Raw genomic sequence first — 17,153 nt, 5'->3', positions numbered from 1 at the left:
CATGCCCGTGACCGGCACCGTGACACTTTCCTCCGGCCGCCGGGTGGACAGCAGGTATATACGCTAATTTCTCAGCGCAGCCTGCGGGACACGTAGGCGCCTTTCTGCTTCTTGATTGGGCTCTTCGGCTGCCTGTTCCGCGGAGGTGGAGACGCCCCGGGGGCGCTTTGTTTTTCTACGCCGCAGAACCGGACGCCGGGCGCCTAGTTGCGATGAAACCGGCGACACAAGGTTAATGGCGGTGGCGCGAACCCCAGAGCTTTACTCGCTGGAAAAGACGATGAGTAAGTGACAGTCAGGGGGGGAAAAAGTACAAGGCTTCGCTGCGTTAGGACGAAGTGAGAGTGACGTGTGGAAGGAGAGCGATCAGACGAGTAAGAGAGCAGCCCCGACTCCACCATCTTCTCCAGATAGACAGGAAACCCGAGCGGGGGCGGACGGCCGCCTGTGATGCGCTTCGGCCCACGGCGTTTTTTACGCTCGGTGTTTTTCGCTTTTTAAAAAAGACCACAAAACGGACCACTGGATCATATTTGGTGCTTTTAATACGGCATGAAAACAGGCAACCTTACGAATCCGGAATGGAGATCGACGTCGAGGAGATTCCGGAGTGACCCACCTACAGAGCTGGTCGCTTGAATAATTGTAACATTGTAACACTATTAGAGCGAGCTGGTAACATTGTAACGCCGCACGGCGGACGTCGGGGCTTCGGCGGTGCGGGCCACCGCGGGACCGCGGGGGGACGGCGAACCCATCGGCGTCCATTGTTCAAAAGCTTGGCCGGTCCTCGTCCAGCTTGTCTCGATTTCCGCAAACTCGGCGCCGAATTTTCGGCGCGTTCTGCAATAATCGGCGTTTTAAAGCGGACCATGAGTCGTGATCGTCGCTAATCGAGGCAGCTGTGTGCAGTTTGAAACCCAGATAGGTCCAGCGTGGCGCGTGGATAGGGCTCCGACTCCCAAACTCCGCATCAGGAAAGTACAGGTATTATTTTCCCACCCGGTTCGATGGATCTTAAGACTGCGGTGTTTAACGCGGCCAGGGACGGCAAGCTGCGCCTGCTGCAGAAGCTCCTGGAAAACAAAGCAGGACCCGAACTCGGCAAGCTGATGGCGGAGAAGACGAACGGCGCCACTCCGCTGCTGATCGCTGCCAGAAACGGGCATTTAGACCTGGTCGAGTACCTCCTCGAGTGCTGCCTGGCCCCCGTTGAGATCGGGGGCTCCGTCAATTTCGACGGGGAGACAATCGAGGGTGCCCCGCCGCTGTGGGCCGCCTCGGCCGCCGGCCATCTGAAGGTGGTGCAGTCCCTGCTGGGCCACGGCGCGGCCGTCAACAGCACCACACTGACCAACTCCACCCCGCTGCGGGCCGCCTGCTTCGACGGCCACCTCGACATCGTCAAGTACCTGGTGGAGCACAAGGCCGACCTGGAGGTGGCGAACCGACACGGCCACACTTGCCTGATGATCTCTTGTTACAAAGGACACAAAGAGATCGCCCAGTACCTGCTGGAGAAGGGGGCCGATGTGAACAGGAAAAGTGTCAAGGGTGAGTCTCCGGCGGAGCTGAGCGGATGCGGCTTTATTACGAGGGATCCTGTGTCTGTCCACTGTTAAATGGAAGCTTATTACCAGGTTTGAGGAATCTCGGGGAATTGCCTTATGAAACGACTTTAAAGATGGTAAGGGTCCTGTCTGTTGCATACGGGGGGTTTCGATGGAGATGTATGAAAAGTCAATGTGTTACTTTAGCCCTGAAACCGTCAGCGCTTTTACAGCCGGGTTGGACTCGAGGGTGTGAATAAGCGGGCAGAGGAATGGCCTGGCCGGACCGCCGTGTATCCAGTATCAACACGGCGCACTAATCCGAAGCGATCCCTCGCTGGCCCGGGACCAGCTTCATCTGGCTCGGGCTGGCAGTCATGGCGAGCTCGGGAGCCGAACACGCCGAGGTCACTTATCTTATACCATATGCAGCGGAGAAGCCCTTAAGGTAGTAACGGAGCGGGGGGGTCATGCTGTTTATTCAGAGCGACAAACACACGTGGGGTGAAGATAACGATAAAAAACGATACGTTTTAGCTTTTAGCGATCTGAGCTGATTGCATCAGTTTCTGTTCGTTGCAATCAATTTTTGATGATATCAGACCCCTCCCCCCTCCCGTGATCATGTCTGACATGGCAGGATCGTGTCACGCTCTTGGGGCCCGATAGGGGCCCCTGGCCGGAATGGGCTAGACTTGTGTCTGAAAATACTAAATATAAACTTTTTAAAAGCAGGGCATACCTGTTGTGCGGATCCAAACTTGGATTAAGCTGTGCGTGTTGACTGACTAGTTCTTTCAGACAAAACCTGTCTGAGTAGATAAATTGAGGGAGGGGTACAGCATGTGTCTGTGCAGGATAGCAACGACCTCCGTGTTTATCTGCTGTTAATACAGCCAGAATGCCGAACAATGATTCATCTGTTTTACCAATGAAACAGATTTTACAGGATTTAATAATTTCAATAAGATTTTGAAAAATGTTGGATTTGTACAGAATGACTTTTCCCTAATGTTCATTTTTTAGATGTCTGTTCCAATTTTATTGGGTAAACATTGTTTTATTTCATTTTATTTGCTAAATTTATTATACTTGTAATATCATCGTTGGGAACTTATAATTGTAAATATTTTCATAGAAGATAATACGAATTCCGCTCTACTGAATTTGACCTGCTGGTTAGAGAAAATCGTTCTTGAGAAAAGTCACGTAAACTGCCTTTGGCGGAGAAGTCGGTTTGGCTCCTGACAGGTGAGCCGCGTTCTGCAGGCCTGGGTGGATCCTTAATGTTCTATTCATGAGGAAACGCACCCACCTACTTCTGCCTGCGAGCCTTATGCACATGCCGGCTTTGGGCACGGTAACTTGCGTCTGGAGGATATGGCAGCGTTTGTGACGGCGGCGCTGCTGCAGGCTTTCGGGGGCCTCACAGCCAGGCAGGACCGTAAAAAATGGCTCTGTGTTCCTTCAGTGGTGGCTGGAGAACCTGAAAGGTAACCGTTCTTCTGGGAAGTCTAAAAACAAGAAGGTGAAGCCTAAATTCTATAATTGGCTTGTGCTCACTGCGCGGAGACCTTCAGGGCTGCTTCAGAAAGCTAGTTCTCTGTCGGCTGGGTGGCCGGGGCGACGGCGGGGAGTTTTCACATCTCTCCCAGCAAGCCGTAAGGGAGTAACTATGGCAACAGACCTCCTGCGTTGCACATCCTTGCCTGATGTGGAGCACGCTGACCCAACGGCTGCAATCCCAAGCAGGAAGGACACTGCTTCTCAGCTGGGATTCTCCTGATGCTTGAGAGAGAGAGAGAGAGAGAGAGAGAGAGAGACCTCCAGAAAACGCAAGAAGCTTTGCGTTCAGGTCGGGGAGACAGACGCCTAAAGTCAAAGCGTGAGAGGGTGGTGTCGCCTGTCTGCTCAGTGTCAGCACATTTGGCATTCAGAGATGCGTGACTTTGTGGAGATAGTGAAATGGAAAGTGGCGTGTGTGTGTGTGTGTGTGTGTGTGTGTGTGTGTGTGTGTGTGTGTGTGTGCGTGCTTCTGTGCGTGTGTGTGTGTGCGGGCTTCTGTGCGTATCACAAGCCGTGTGTGTATCTGTCACGATTAGCACAGAAAATTAGCCCCATTTTCAGCTGGCTGAAGATTAACAACAGGAATTCCCTGAAAACCCATAAACGATGATTGAATTACTCTGACTACAGGATTCATATTTGTGCCAGTCTGCCAAATGCTGAAATTTATGGCTAATTTAGTAAAAGTGGTTGTTTTTTATACAGACAGGACTGACTCTGCCGTTCCTCCTCATCACTATGGCCGCAGTATTTTCACGTTAGACGCACAAGGATTGAACCTGTGTTATTTCTACAGGCACCCTGACCGGTGGTTATCGTCCCGATTCGGTGGTCTTTGTTGCTTTGTTTGTGCCGTGATTGGTTCCCATTCCGAGCGGGGGGTTTGCCACGGAGTATTGCGGCGTCGCATGCCTGACATTTTGCGTGTCCTGCAGGTAACACGGCGCTGCACGACTGCGCCGAATCGGGGAGCCTGGAGATAATGAAGATGCTGCTGAAATACGGAGCCAAGATGGAGCGGGACGGCTACGGCATGACGCCGCTGCTGTCGGCCAGCGTCACGGGGCACACCAACATCGTGGACTTCCTGACGCAGCACCAGAACACCGGCCAGGTGGAGAAGATCAATGCCCTGGAGCTGCTCGGGGCCACTTTTGTGGACAAGAAGCGGGACCTTCTCGGCGCGTTGAAATACTGGAAGCGGGCCATGGACCTGCGGTACCGGGACGGCAGCGACATCGTCCACAAGGAGGAGCCCAAGCAGCTGGTGATGGCCTATGATTACTCCAAGGAGGTGAGCAGCATGGAGGAGCTGGACAGCCTCATCTCCGATCCCGACCAGATGAGGATGCAGGCCCTGCTTATCCGTGAACGCATCCTGGGTCCGTCACACCCCGACACCTCCTACTACATCCGTTACCGTGGTGCTGTCTATGCCGACTCTGGGAACTTCGAGCGTTGCATCAACCTATGGAAATATGCACTGGACATGCAGCAGAGCAACCTGGACCCGCTGAGCCCCATGACGGCCAGCAGTCTGCTCTCCTTCGCCGAACTGTTCTCCTTCATGCTGCAGGACCGCGCCAAGGGCTTGCTGGGCACTGCCGTCTCCTTCCACGACCTCATGGGCATCCTAAGTAAGAGCGTGCTGGAGATCGAGCGCGCCATAAAGCAGACCCAGCCTCCGGCTGACCCGGCGCAGCTCAGCAAGGCTCTCTCTATCATCCTGCATCTCGTCTGCCTGCTGGAGAAGGTGCCCTGCACTGTGGAGCAGGACCACTTCAAGAAGGAGACCATCTATAGGTTCCTCAAGCTGCGGCCCTGTGGAAAGAACGGCTACAGCCCCCTGCACCTGGCCGTGGACCGGAACACGACCTGCGTGGGTCGCTACCCCGTCTGCAAGTTCCCGTCTTTCCAGGTGACGTCCATCCTGGTGGAATGCGGTGCCGACGTGAACTGCCGCGACCAGGACAACAACAGCCCGCTGCACGTGGCCGCTTCCAACAACCACCCGGACATCATGAACCTGCTCATCTCCTGCGGGTCACACTTCGACAGCACCAACTCCTTCAACCAGACAGCGTGTGATCTGCTGGATGAGAAGGAGATGGCCAGGAACCTGATCCAGCCAATCAACCACACCACCCTGCAGTGCCTGGCCGCCCGCGTCATCGTCCGGCACGGCCTCCGTTACCACGGCAACATCCCCATCAAACTGGAGGCCTTTGTCCAGCTGCATAGATAATGACTGCTGGGCACCGGGGCTTCTGCCCCCGGATCCTGTCCGCGCCGCGCCCCTGGGGAGGCGTGATTTTCGTTTTGGAATGTAGAACATGGACCCCTATGGGAGCTTGATTGCATGGGTGCTCTGTACTCTGGACGTGCACCATGTTTTATACCAAGCGTGCTTTTTTGGTTTTCATTGTTTTCTCCTCTGCTTGACATTAGGACTTGTGTGTATTTCATGTTATTTATGAAGACGTGTCACCCCATAGCCCCGCCTTGCTTTCTCTTTCTATGCAATCGTAGCAGGATGCATCCGCCCCCTCACTGAGACCCCGCCCCCTCACTGAGACCCCGCCCCCTTATTTGGCAGGTTTTTTTTTTTTTTTTTTTTACATCTGCACTCTGTGTCTCATATCTGCTCTCCCCAGAAGGATGATGCCAGCCCCCGGGGGCCGAGGGGATGGGGCGGATAATGGTAGGATGGAGGAAAGCTTTACGGAACGGCCGTGTCTCGCCAAGTGCTTTGTTCCCGTTGCACAGGTTCTAATATGCAAATGTTGTGTGTCGACACTAATCCGTGCGATACTTTGCATATATGTATTTATATACGTTTTTAGGTTTCTTACGGCTTCTCCGGGTTGGTCTGGGCTTCTCCCCAGAGCTCTCCGTGCCGTTCCACACTACGTCCAGACCACAAGGGCTGTAAGGGACCGGCCTTCTCGTCTGTGCACCTGAGATGGGAATTCGTGGCCGAACTTCAAACAAAACAAGCCAAATATCAGTCCGGCACTTTAGTACGGACACGTGTCTGTGCCCCCCCCTTCCCCCAGCTCTTGCCGTCTTCAGCCTGTTTGACACACAGTTTTAATAAGTAAAATCACGTCAGTTCAGCTGCACGCTAAAACCGAATGTTTAAATGAATTTTTGAAGGGTCTTCAGGTGACTCTGGCCACAGAATTTGCTGATGCACTAACTGTGCTTTCTGGAAGCTTCTCATATCTAAGCTTTGTGTTGATGCATAAAGGGCTTTTCATTACAGTCTTTTTTTTTTTTCCCCCGAACGAATCTACCGTTCCGATGTATCATCAGGTGACAGACATTAATCCTGCACTTTATTACGGCAGAGTGTAATATTTCATAAGGCATAAAACCTGTTAATGTCTTCAGAACAAATCTGAAAATAAACCCCAGTTGAACTTGTGCTGCCTGTCGGTGTGAGTCTGTGGGCTTCGGGGTCTGGCTGCCGGGCGTCCATCCGAGGCTGGGTCAGTGGGCTCGGCGTTAACACCCCCATTCACGCTGCATGGACAAACGTCCTCTCCCTGCGTCATGCTGGGATCGGTCCCTGTGCTGTTCTTCCGGCGTGTTGCTTGGTATTTTCTTTCTGTGGGCGACGTAATCCTGTTCTACTGGCTGTACTTTTGCATGCATTCCTGGGTGGAAAGTGTTGAATGTACACATCTGTGTGTGTGTGTGTGTGTGTGCTACTGGCAGTGCTGACTTAACGAGGTTTAAGCAACGGCGACATCGAAGGTCTTCTCGTCGATCTGCTTCTGTCGTCCATTCTCACCGGCCGTTTGGCTCCATTTTAATGTGAATGCACTCTGGCCGCTGCATGAATAGCCTTTGGGCTTTTTCTAAAATGTGTGCTCGGTAAAGAGAATTCTTGCCAGTTTACTTGTTGTAAAGCAATTTTCGTACAATATTTGTTGTGTATTTGTTAGTCCTGAACCTCACGGAGCCAGCAAACCCCACCGGGTAATTTCTGAATTATCAATACAGGAAGTTGCTACATGACCATAGACGTCTGACTGTGTTATGTGACTTGGGGCGTTGGCTGTCGTCCTCGGTCTCAGCTGGAGGAATTTGGGCAGGAGAAGTGCGGGCCTTTTTACTTGGTGTTTACAGCACTCGCCTCGCTTAAGTGCCCCCCCCCCCCCCCGCCCCCCACCCCCTTCAGCATGTGATGATCAGCCTACTTCTGCCATGTCTCAAAATAACTTTGAATAATGCCCCACAGAAAATGTGTCCTACATAGAGCCGTGTTCCGTTTGTCTCGCAGGTGTCACGGGTGACATGGGGGCTGTGCAGTGACTTGGATGGGGGGGGGGCTTCCGCTTCAGAGGTCCTCCATACGGCTGGGTCCTCCATACGGCTGGGTCCTCCTTTTAGATCTGCAGGACATGTTTGGCAAGCATTTGTGCTGGACTTTGACTCTCAGTTGGAAACCGGAAGCTTCCGCTTGGCAGTTCTGTTATTCCCTGCCCCCCCCCCTGTCAGTTTGGCCGGGGAGGTGCCATTCTCTAGCCACCTGATCTGGAGAGCGGTGGATAGGTTGGATGAACCAGCCGCCGGCCAGGTGCTCTGCTCTGTTGTGTCAAGGTAAATGAAACAATGCAGCAAAGTCAAATTTGAGGCCCATCTTTTCAAAGACACATTTTTTTTTGCTCTGCTAGAGCTCTGCGTCTGATCTGCTCTGCCTGCCCGCTTGATCATCTGCAGCCCAGGTCCCAATCCTTGGTGCCAATGGGAGGGTCAGTTGATCTAGCTGTGGGAGTGAGCAGGACCACCAGACTGCGCTATTCGCTTTGGCTAGAGGGTGTGTGTGTGTGTGTGTGTGTGTGTGCGTGTGAGAGCTCCTGGCTGCCTGCTCCTCTCCAATGGTGAGTCACTGCCTCACACAGTCAGCATGTGGGTTATTTTCTGCTGCCACATGGCTCCGACTAATTGATGTTCCATTGTTAACACCTCGCCTGTAACTCACTGGTAACCCTGCACCCCCCCCCCCCCGCCCCCCCCGCATTACATACACACACATGGGGAAACTCAGGAAAGAAGGATATACACACTAATATGCCCTGAAACGGTGCTAAAATGGCACAGAACCCAGTAGTACATGGTCTGTGTACATTTACTTATTTAGCAGGTGATTTTGTCCACGGAGATGTATGAGTGCAGAGTAGAGGGCAGGGTCGCCCAGTCCCAATAGTGATTGGGGTTAAGGCCCAATAATGAAATTACCCTGCCAGCCACAGAATTTTAACAGGTGACCACAGGTTTAGGGTCCTAACCCATAGAGGTGTATGTCCCCCATGACTTACCAGTGCGGCAGGCGTGAGTAATTCTCAAGTGCTTCGGTCGTTTCGCTGCTATTTCCATAAACCTGAACAGCTTTGTGAATCCGAGGATGAGGACCATTGTAGGTGTAACGTCTCTATGCCTCGTGTCACACTTAAGTATCTATGCAGGAGGTGCCTGATTGTCTGGGGTGGAACTGAACCAGTCGCCTTTAACAGCTGAACGTGGTGCTTTGCTAATCTTAAAGGGATGTTAATTAATGCAGGGTGACGCTTTGTTAGGAAGTGATTGCTTAGTTGTTTGCATGTTGGCCGGCACCTTTAAGGCTGCCCAAGGGAGCATTAAAAATGACAATGATAATAATAAGAAAAAAAGCTGCAATTTGGAAGCGAATCAAACCTTTACGATGACTAAGAATTTAGTCGACTTTCCTTTTTAGGTTCTCGTGTCGGACATTAAAGGAGCCCAGGATTCAGAAAGTGTTTCTCCCGACCGCCCAGGCGTTGATGTAGTAACATCTGAGGATTCCAGCTGGGATTCACTTGCTTTGGCTGCAGGGGATGCGTGTGTTTAGATCACGGAGGACAAGAGTGGCAGGTCCGGAGGTTAATGATATGCGATGTGTTGGGTGTGACCTGAGAGACGATGGGGGAGGGGCTACATAGGGAATGTAAACAATGTCGACTGGAGGAGCTGGTGGACCAGGGCATGGGAAACCCCAGATGATCTGCCATGGAGTCCGGGCCTCTTCACTGGCCAGGTGGTGGCACTGACCAAGCAGGCTTTTGCCGGTTGGTCACGTTTTTTTTTTGCAAGGGAGGAAACCTTTAAAACAGAGTATGACTGTGAAAGAGGGTGACACCATTACGGTCTGGGAGTAGATCCATGTGTTAAGTGCAAGTGATTTACTGCTAACTGAGAGGAAAAGCAAAGGGCCGTAGGAGGGTTTCCCTCAGGATCATCTTAGAGATCCGCTGAAAAGCCCAGCTCTGCGTTTCTGTCCGTAGTGCTCAGAAGCTGAAGCCTTCACTGTCATCACGATGCGACTCCTTTGAGTGATCAAAGACCAGCATCCTCCTAATGGTGTAGTACGAGAGAAGAGCAGAGTCCCGGTGGTGGGGTGGGACCCTGGGAGAGGAGCAGAGTCCCAGGATACCAGGTGGGGCCCTGGGAGAGGAGCAGAGTCCCGGTGGGGTCACGTACCAGGAGACCAAGTGGGGCCCTGGGAGAGGAGCAGAGTCCCAGTGGGGTCACGTACCAGGAGACCAGGTGGGGCCCTGGGAGAGGAGCAGAGTCCCGGTGGGGTCACGTACCAGGAGACCAGGTGGGGCCCTGGGAGAGAAGCAGAGTCCCAGTGGTGGGGTCGCGACCCAAGAGACCAGGTGGGGCCCTGGGAGAGGAGCAGAGTCCCGGTGGGGTCGCGTACCAGGAGACCAGGTGGGGCCCTGGGAGAGGAGCAGAGTCCCAGTGGTGGGGTCGCGACCCAAGAGACCAGGTGGGGCCCTGGGAGAGGAGCAGAGTCCCGGTGGGGTCGCGTACCAGGAGACCAGGTGGGGCCCTGGGAGAGGAGCAGAGTCCCAGGATACCAGGTGGGGCCCTGGGAGAGGAGCAGAGTAACAGTGGTGGGGTCGCGACCCAAGAGACCAGGTGGGGCCCTGGGAGAGGAGCAGAGTCCCGGTGGGGTCGCGTACCAGGAGACCAGGTGGGGCCCTGGGAGAGGAGCAGAGTCCCTGTGGGGTCACGTACCAGGAGACCAGGTGGGGCCCTGGGAGAGAAGCAGAGTCCCGGTGGGGTCGCGTACCAGGAGACCAGGTGGGGCCCTGGGAGAGGAGCAGAGTCCCGGTGGGGTCGCGTACCAGGAGACCAGGTGGGGCCCTGGGAGAGGAGCAGAGTCCCGGTGGGGTCGCGTACCAGGAGACCAGGTGGGGCCCTGGGAGAGGAGCAGAGTCCCGGTGGGGTCGCGTACCAGGAGACCAGGTGGGGCCCTGGGAGAGAAGCAGAGGTGTGTTTTCTTGGCTGTGTTGCAGTCATATTAGAAAACGTTTTCTTCAAATGCCATAAATGGATTTAAATGCATATATTTATATTTATTCATGTTTATGTTGAAGAATTTATCAGTTAAGTTGCGATATTCTATTTATTACTGTTTCTTTGCCAACAAGAACAGAATTGAATCTCTGTGTATAACCCATGCATAATATAGCTGAAGATGACAGTAGATACTTTGAGTGAGTGGCTAAGATCTGTTGATTACCGAGTAACCATTTTGCTGGTGTGTGCCCGCCTGGGGGTGGGGGGTTCTGGAGGCAGGTATGTGTGACAGCGTGGCTGGGTCCTCAGCTGGCGTCTGCACCTGCCCTGCTCTTAAAGGACCTCCCCCAGCCCCGTGCCGGAGGCTGTGAAGGAACACTGGGGGGCAGAGCTGAAGAAACAAGAAGGCATGTGCAGTGGGGTAGAGAGGGATGGGGGCATGCTGTTACACTGGGGATGAACTGGGAAGTGTTTCGATTGGTGGGAAGCAGGGGTCGGCAGGGAAAAGCCTGCCTGTGCTTCCAGAGACTGTCAGCCGAGGCACAGCCCTGCGCCCAAACGGCACCAGCATGTCCAAACCTGGCCCGGCCCGGCCCTCCGCGTGCACGTCAGGTGCAGATAGGTTCAGAGATGAGTTATGAATGATAAAAACAGCGTGATGTATTAAAAGAAGGGACAGGAAATGCCATGTGCATGAGGTCATTCGGCGTTCGAGATGCCTGTGTGATGACTGTCTATTGAGAGCTGTTTGCTGCTATGGTGATGCGGGGTTATAAACCTGTTAAATATGAGCAGAGCCCCTTCAACCAGATCTACCGTGACCTGCTCTAATCACAGCTGCGTTCACAGTTAAAGCAACAGGGTCCCCTGCCCTCAAACCCTGTGGCAGAATGAAACTTCAGAACCTGCATCGGGAGGAGTTATTGCACGGTGATACTCGAACCCATGTCCTGCTGGTTAGGTTGATTTCTGTCAGTATGTGGGATTCCTACCTGCCCAGGATCAGATCTGTGTTTCATGGCGCACAGGACATAACAGGACAGAAGCAGCTGTCGTTTTATTTACTGCAGATCCCCTTTGGATTCTCACGTTTGGTGACACGAGAGTTAGAAAATAAGTTTAAGTTGTGTTACTTCTGTCTACTGGTAAGGATAGCCTTTCAATTCACTCCATTTCAGTCTGTTGTAGGAAAACTTTTTTCTAATCGTTCAAAAGGTTCAAATCGAATGATATTCTGCTTCTGAAGAAGAAGCAGGAGGGAGTGGCTGATTGGCTGTTTACCTGCGGTGAGTCTGGCCGGGAGCACTGCCCGCTTTTATGAGGGGGTGTATATTACGCTCCATCTGCCTATTCACGCTCCGCCCTCTGTCGGCTTATATAACTGAGGGGAGACGTCTGCTGTTTGCTTCGCTTTAGAGTAGCTTTTTGGCTGACCGCCAGACAGACTGCAAAGGTGATGACAGCCATATATCGAAATTAACCAATCAAATGCTCAAAAATAGAGCTGGCCCTTGCCTGGGTTATTAAATACTGGTGGAGTGTCAAACACGACAGACCGCAGATTCATAGCGATAGTGGGCATTGTTCTGTACCGAACCGAATTCCAGACGTCCAGAGCTAGCAGTTTGCACGAGAGCGAAGGGTTTATTATTATTATTATTATTATATTATTTTAATATGCGCCGTTGTAATTTCTCTGGACGTCCGAAGTTTCAGATTGTCAGGGGGAAATGTGACCCGCGGAGCTTGACGTTCAGCGGCTTCTGATCGCCCCTCAGCCTGCCCGTCTGCCCCGAGCGCGAGTCGTAAAGACTGAGGCTCGCACGCGTCCCTAACCCCCACCTTCCACCAGGTCGACATGTAATATCCCCACCATGTGGTTCTCGGCCATCTTCGACGTGTCAGGTGTGAGTGTCAGTAAGAGCGGAATGACGGATGCGCCGATATCCAATCCGTGGCCTCGTCAGCGCTGGGGGAACCCTGCCCACACAGGTGCATGAGGTCAGGCCTCGGATGAACCCTTTTAGAACCCATCCATAAACAAGTTGCCAAAGATGTGGTCAAGACTCCATAGGAATCCTCCTCCATAGCACCTTCCCTCTGCACCCACGTGAAAATATACCCTGCTTACTACACACTTACCTTATTCGTGCCATAGGCTCTCACTGTAATTTTATTCTTAATCTCATAGTTCTTCTCTGCCTCAGCATTTTCACGTCATTCCCCGCAGGTTCTCGTGAATCTTGTGTTCACTCTTTCGGTGCTTTCAATCCACCACAATTTCACACACGAAAAGCTTCTAGGAGTGCAGAAGTAGCGGGAGGTTGGCGTTTGAGATGGCACAAAGCGGGGCAGGGGGTCGGGGCAGCCGTAAAGGGCAGTATGTACAGACGGCATATTGTGTGGCATTCTGTGACGCAAATACCCTTCTGAGAAGCATGGGCTGCGATGTTAAAATAGCCTGTATATCGGGACCTTATTAATAGCCCTGTGTATTCGGAACCCCCCCCAGGGCTCCCCGGGGTGCTTTCTCAGCACCCTTCCTCCCAAGACCTGACCAGACCACGGCAACTTCTCCAGCTGCCGTAACGCGGTTTGTTCTTCAGGAGTTGCGGAGCGAGGTGGCCATGCTCCCGGACACATAAAGCTCATCCAGGTGTCTCCATGACAATTCAATATCAAAAATAGAAAGGAAACATGAACAGCATGAATCCTTTACGATGCTGCCCCCCCCCGCAGGATGGAGATGGGTGTCTTCAACTTGGTGAGATCATTGTCTTGTAATGAGGTGTAGAAAGTGTCACACCTTTTGCCTTTGCAGAAACAGGCCCTGATCAAATAAGGAGTCCATTAGCATGAAAATGAACAAAGTAACTGCTATAGTTGTGCTTTTCTAAGTCCGGGCGAGAGCCATTCTGCCTTGTGGACCGAAGGGATTTGCCAGCAGGGGCCTTGGACAAGATTTGAACAAATTCCAAATTCTGGAATGTTGAGTCGTCGTTCTTTCACCTTCAGTGTTAATGACATCCACCCATCTGTCTTCTAGCTGGTCAGAATCTGGGGGATATTAAAAACGTGCGTAAGAGACAGGCCTCACTCGCATTCCTCCAGATGGAAAGCACACCATGACTAAAATGAAAATGACTTTTGTTTTGCAAAGAAATGTTTACCTAATCTGTCCAATCAAATCAGCGAAGAAAGTCACATGTCGGACCATTGCTTTGTTCTAGGAAAAAAAAGTTCCACAGGCAGCCTGTCTGACGTCACCCTCAGTTATGAAGAGAACGAGCAGAATTAAAACCGAAGAGACTCCTTTTAAGTCATCCTGCAGGTTCGCCAGACTCTGAGTTTCAGGAGCTCTGTGCCTTTAAGAATACCTCAGCATTCCACAGACGACCTTTTCTGTCTGAAAACGACCTATTTTTTGCTTATTATAAAAGGGTGTCCCTGAGGGAGATATTCTTCCTCTTAAATCCTCATTGGTGTAACGTTAAAGTGAATGCATGTCTCATTTTGCTGTGAGGGGGCAGCGGTGATGTCTACAAAGACTTTTTACGCGACTGTTTGGTGATGGGTGGGGGGTTGTTATAAAACTCAACCATTAAGAATGGTGTATGTTTGCACTTAGAATCAATCAAAGGGTTAATAATGTGAGATTGAACCGGATCGAAAGGGGCCTTCCTGGCTGTTAGGGGAAGCAGTTTGATATTAACTGGGTGGAGAGGTGTCCTTCCACCTTCACCTGATGTGGACCCCTTCCCCCTGACAAAACACACCATGTTCATATTTTTGCATAGCACAGCTCCTTCAGGATACAGGAGATTTTTTTATACGGGTGTGACCTTCATTTTAGCAAAAGTGTAGTTTTTTGGCGGAAAAAAACTAACGGCAATACCGGGGTAGACTCAGGGCTGGGTGCGCTCAGTCCTGCCCCGCGCAGACCTGATGTCAGGAGATGCCGAGCGACGCTGATCCGGGCCCATCTGTGCAGGGAGACCGGGTTCGGATTTCACACGGCAGGCTGGGAGGGCGGCCATGAGACTAAACTTTTCTGTCTCGGGACAGGCGGGACGGCAGCGGAGCTGATCGCAGGGTCCACGGTCGGGATGGTGCTTGTGTGCTTGCAGAACGATGTTTTACCGATTCTGCCTTGCTGCAGCCGACCTCAGTAACCCCACATACCAAGCAGGAAAAGCAGCTCACGTAACCTGCCCCCTCCCCCCGCACGACACGGAACTCTAACTCCTCATTCAGCACGCACCAGCTGGCCCATTCAGAAGATATCTACACCCGGTAATGTTAGGGCTTCGTCTGGTGTACTTAACCTGATATTCTGCGGTGTATCTGTTATGTAAAAACGTGAGTTACGCAGGTGAATATAATTAATTAGCTCTGAGTGTTTGACATCTCCTCATACAGACAGGGCTGCTCCAGGCTTCATGGAGAGAAGCCTCCCTTTCTGGGTCACCCTCCAGAGATAGCATAGCCCCCCTGCTACACTGGAACAAGCTCCATCTGTTGAAATTAGGTCTGTTGGACACAGCTGGCCAGGGGATGACCCAGTACATTATGGGAACAAAATAAAACGCAGCATAATTCCTGGCAAACACATTTTAAAAAGCCTTCAAGCTCAAAGGTGTAACCATAGTTTACTAACACGCTTCTGCCAATTTGTCAAAATTTTTTGACACTTTTACCTACAGGTAGATACATCTACTACAGAAATGTAGGTTAAGCACTTTTAATGGAGGTTACAAACTTTTACACTGAATCAGAAATTTTTACCACTACAGAAATAGTGTACAGAACTCTATGAATAATGTGAAACATTTACCCAGAGGTTAAACAGTCAGTTTTATGACACTTTTTTTTTTTTTAGGTATGTATGCTATGTAAAGTAATTCATAGCTCTGCGGTCAGCTATTAATAATACTTAATGTTTACTCAGATACTCGGAGAGAGTGGTGGTGCGGTTCTGCGGGTTAGAACTTGAAAGGTTGCCAGTTGAAATCCTGTGGCTGGCAGAGTGATTTCACCGTTGGGCCCTTGAGCAAAGACACTTAACCCTAGTCGCTTCAGGGTCGTGGTTATCCCTGCTGCCCGATCCTCACTTTGGATAAAAGTGTCTGCTAAATGTAAATTAGTCGACGTGTTCCCATTCAGCTACGGCTCTTTGAAACTCTACAGACATTAGTAGAAGCTTTGAGAACAGTAATGAATACGAAAGGGAATTCCACCACCCAGAAACAGCTTGAGCTCAGGTGTATAATCATCATGACCAATCACCTTTTTGCCCGGAGGCCTTCAGTGTTGTAGTTGCCGAACTGGTGTGAATCCAGTTTTATTTTGCGGAGACATGCTGTGTTTATACTGAACAGAACAGGGAGGTGTTTCTAGAAGGAAGCCATTGCCTTTAAATAGAAACACATCAGTAGAAAATGCATTTTGTGAAGCATTAAAAGCCAATTTAAACGACGCACTGAACTCCCATAACTGAAAGCTTCTGAAAACACATGCTACCGACTCAATGCCGTCCTCTCGTGCCAACTGAACGTTTTTACACATTAGACATTCATTTCTATCTAATGTACTAAAGACTAATTGACTAATTGTGTAACTGCTGTAGCAGGCTGACCCCGCTTTCTCAGGTATACCTCGCTTTGGATGAAAGCTTCTACTAAATACATAAATGCGAAAGAGGTAAATGAACTTAGTCACATGATCCCCCTAAGTTTATGATAAGAAGTGTTTTATTTCAGGAACATTATCTTTGCAGTTTACAGAAGAACAAAATCATCTCTGTATGTCTATTTAAGGTAGGTCTGCGGGTGCCTGCTGGGTGTCTAATGGTCTCGCAGCTCACATTTGGGTAATGCACAGGTTCTCAGGAGAAGAGCTGTCAGGTGTCTGTGGGTTGCCAGTTACCTTCGGCGAGGTTCTAAATAAGAATCCCCCTCCAATGAGGAAGAGTGTGAGATGCAGGCTGTACAGCAGGGATCTGCTCGCAAACTGGCAGAGTCACGCCCACGATCTTCGGTACAGAGTCTCCAGTATTGTCAGGTTCACCTGAAATGCCATTTTCCTTTCTGTAGAGATCAAAAGCAGCTAGACCTTTAAGACGAAAATAGCTACCATACATCAGCAGCTTACTTTTCAGGGTAAAGAAGGTAACACACTGACATGGCAATCAGCTGTACTACTGAATATACTGAGGATGTGTTCACACTGTCATGCTCATTGGGGTAAAGGAGGATAAAAACAGGTTAAAATGATGGTAGACTCACAACAGTGCAGTATAACTGTATCAGTAACCCCCAAAATACTGATGATATATTTTTTGTCTTTTGGTTTAGATGTTAAGTCTCGGTAAGTTGAAGATCTGAATTTTTTTGTGGTGGTTGAAACTTTTCGAGGTGATGTTCTCCGCGTTTTCCTACCGCGGCCTCTCTAGGTTGATGTGTTGGCTTTGATTTTTTTGATCTGCTGTAAAAATAGCCAGTCAGTTGTTGTCCAGAAAAACAACAGGCCCCTCCACTGGGCCCTTATCTGTGTGCCGCTGTTTCTGTTTGCTGAATCAGAGACGGAATAAAAGGCTCACACTGCTCATTCTGACACATCCCAGGCCCGGCTGTTTACACAGAGGGGAGCACAAATGTGACCTCATAGCAAAGGGACGGCGTGTTTCACAGGCTCTGTTCAATA

General features: G+C 51.0%; 1 protein-coding gene across 1 annotated transcript; it reads left to right on the top strand.

Moving 5' to 3' along the window:
- Positions 1-49: 49 nt before the first annotated feature.
- Positions 50-6,542, top strand: fem1c (fem-1 homolog c). Its single transcript, XM_048984768.1, has 2 exons — positions 50-1,554; positions 4,052-6,542. The coding sequence occupies exons 1-2, from the start codon at positions 1,011-1,013 to the stop codon at positions 5,359-5,361; spliced, it is 1,854 nt and encodes a 617-aa protein (XP_048840725.1). The 5' UTR covers positions 50-1,010; the 3' UTR covers positions 5,362-6,542.
- Positions 6,543-17,153: the final 10,611 nt, after the last annotated feature.

Source organism: Brienomyrus brachyistius, chromosome 2 (genome assembly GCF_023856365.1).
Source record: "Brienomyrus brachyistius isolate T26 chromosome 2, BBRACH_0.4, whole genome shotgun sequence".
NCBI lineage: Eukaryota > Metazoa > Chordata > Actinopteri > Osteoglossiformes > Mormyridae > Brienomyrus > Brienomyrus brachyistius.
This window is presented reverse-complemented; position numbering and strand designations above follow the sequence as displayed.

What these genes read in the sequence shown, in the direction of transcription:
- fem1c (XM_048984768.1), top strand. Translation starts at nt 1,011, where the DNA reads ATGGATCTTAAGACTGCGGTGTTTAACGCGGCCAGGGACGGCAAGCTG. An exon ending in GAACAGGAAAAGTGTCAAGG is followed by an intron (nt 1,555 to 4,051) that starts GTGAGTCTCCGG and finishes CGTGTCCTGCAG; the next exon opens with GTAACACGGCGCTGCACGAC.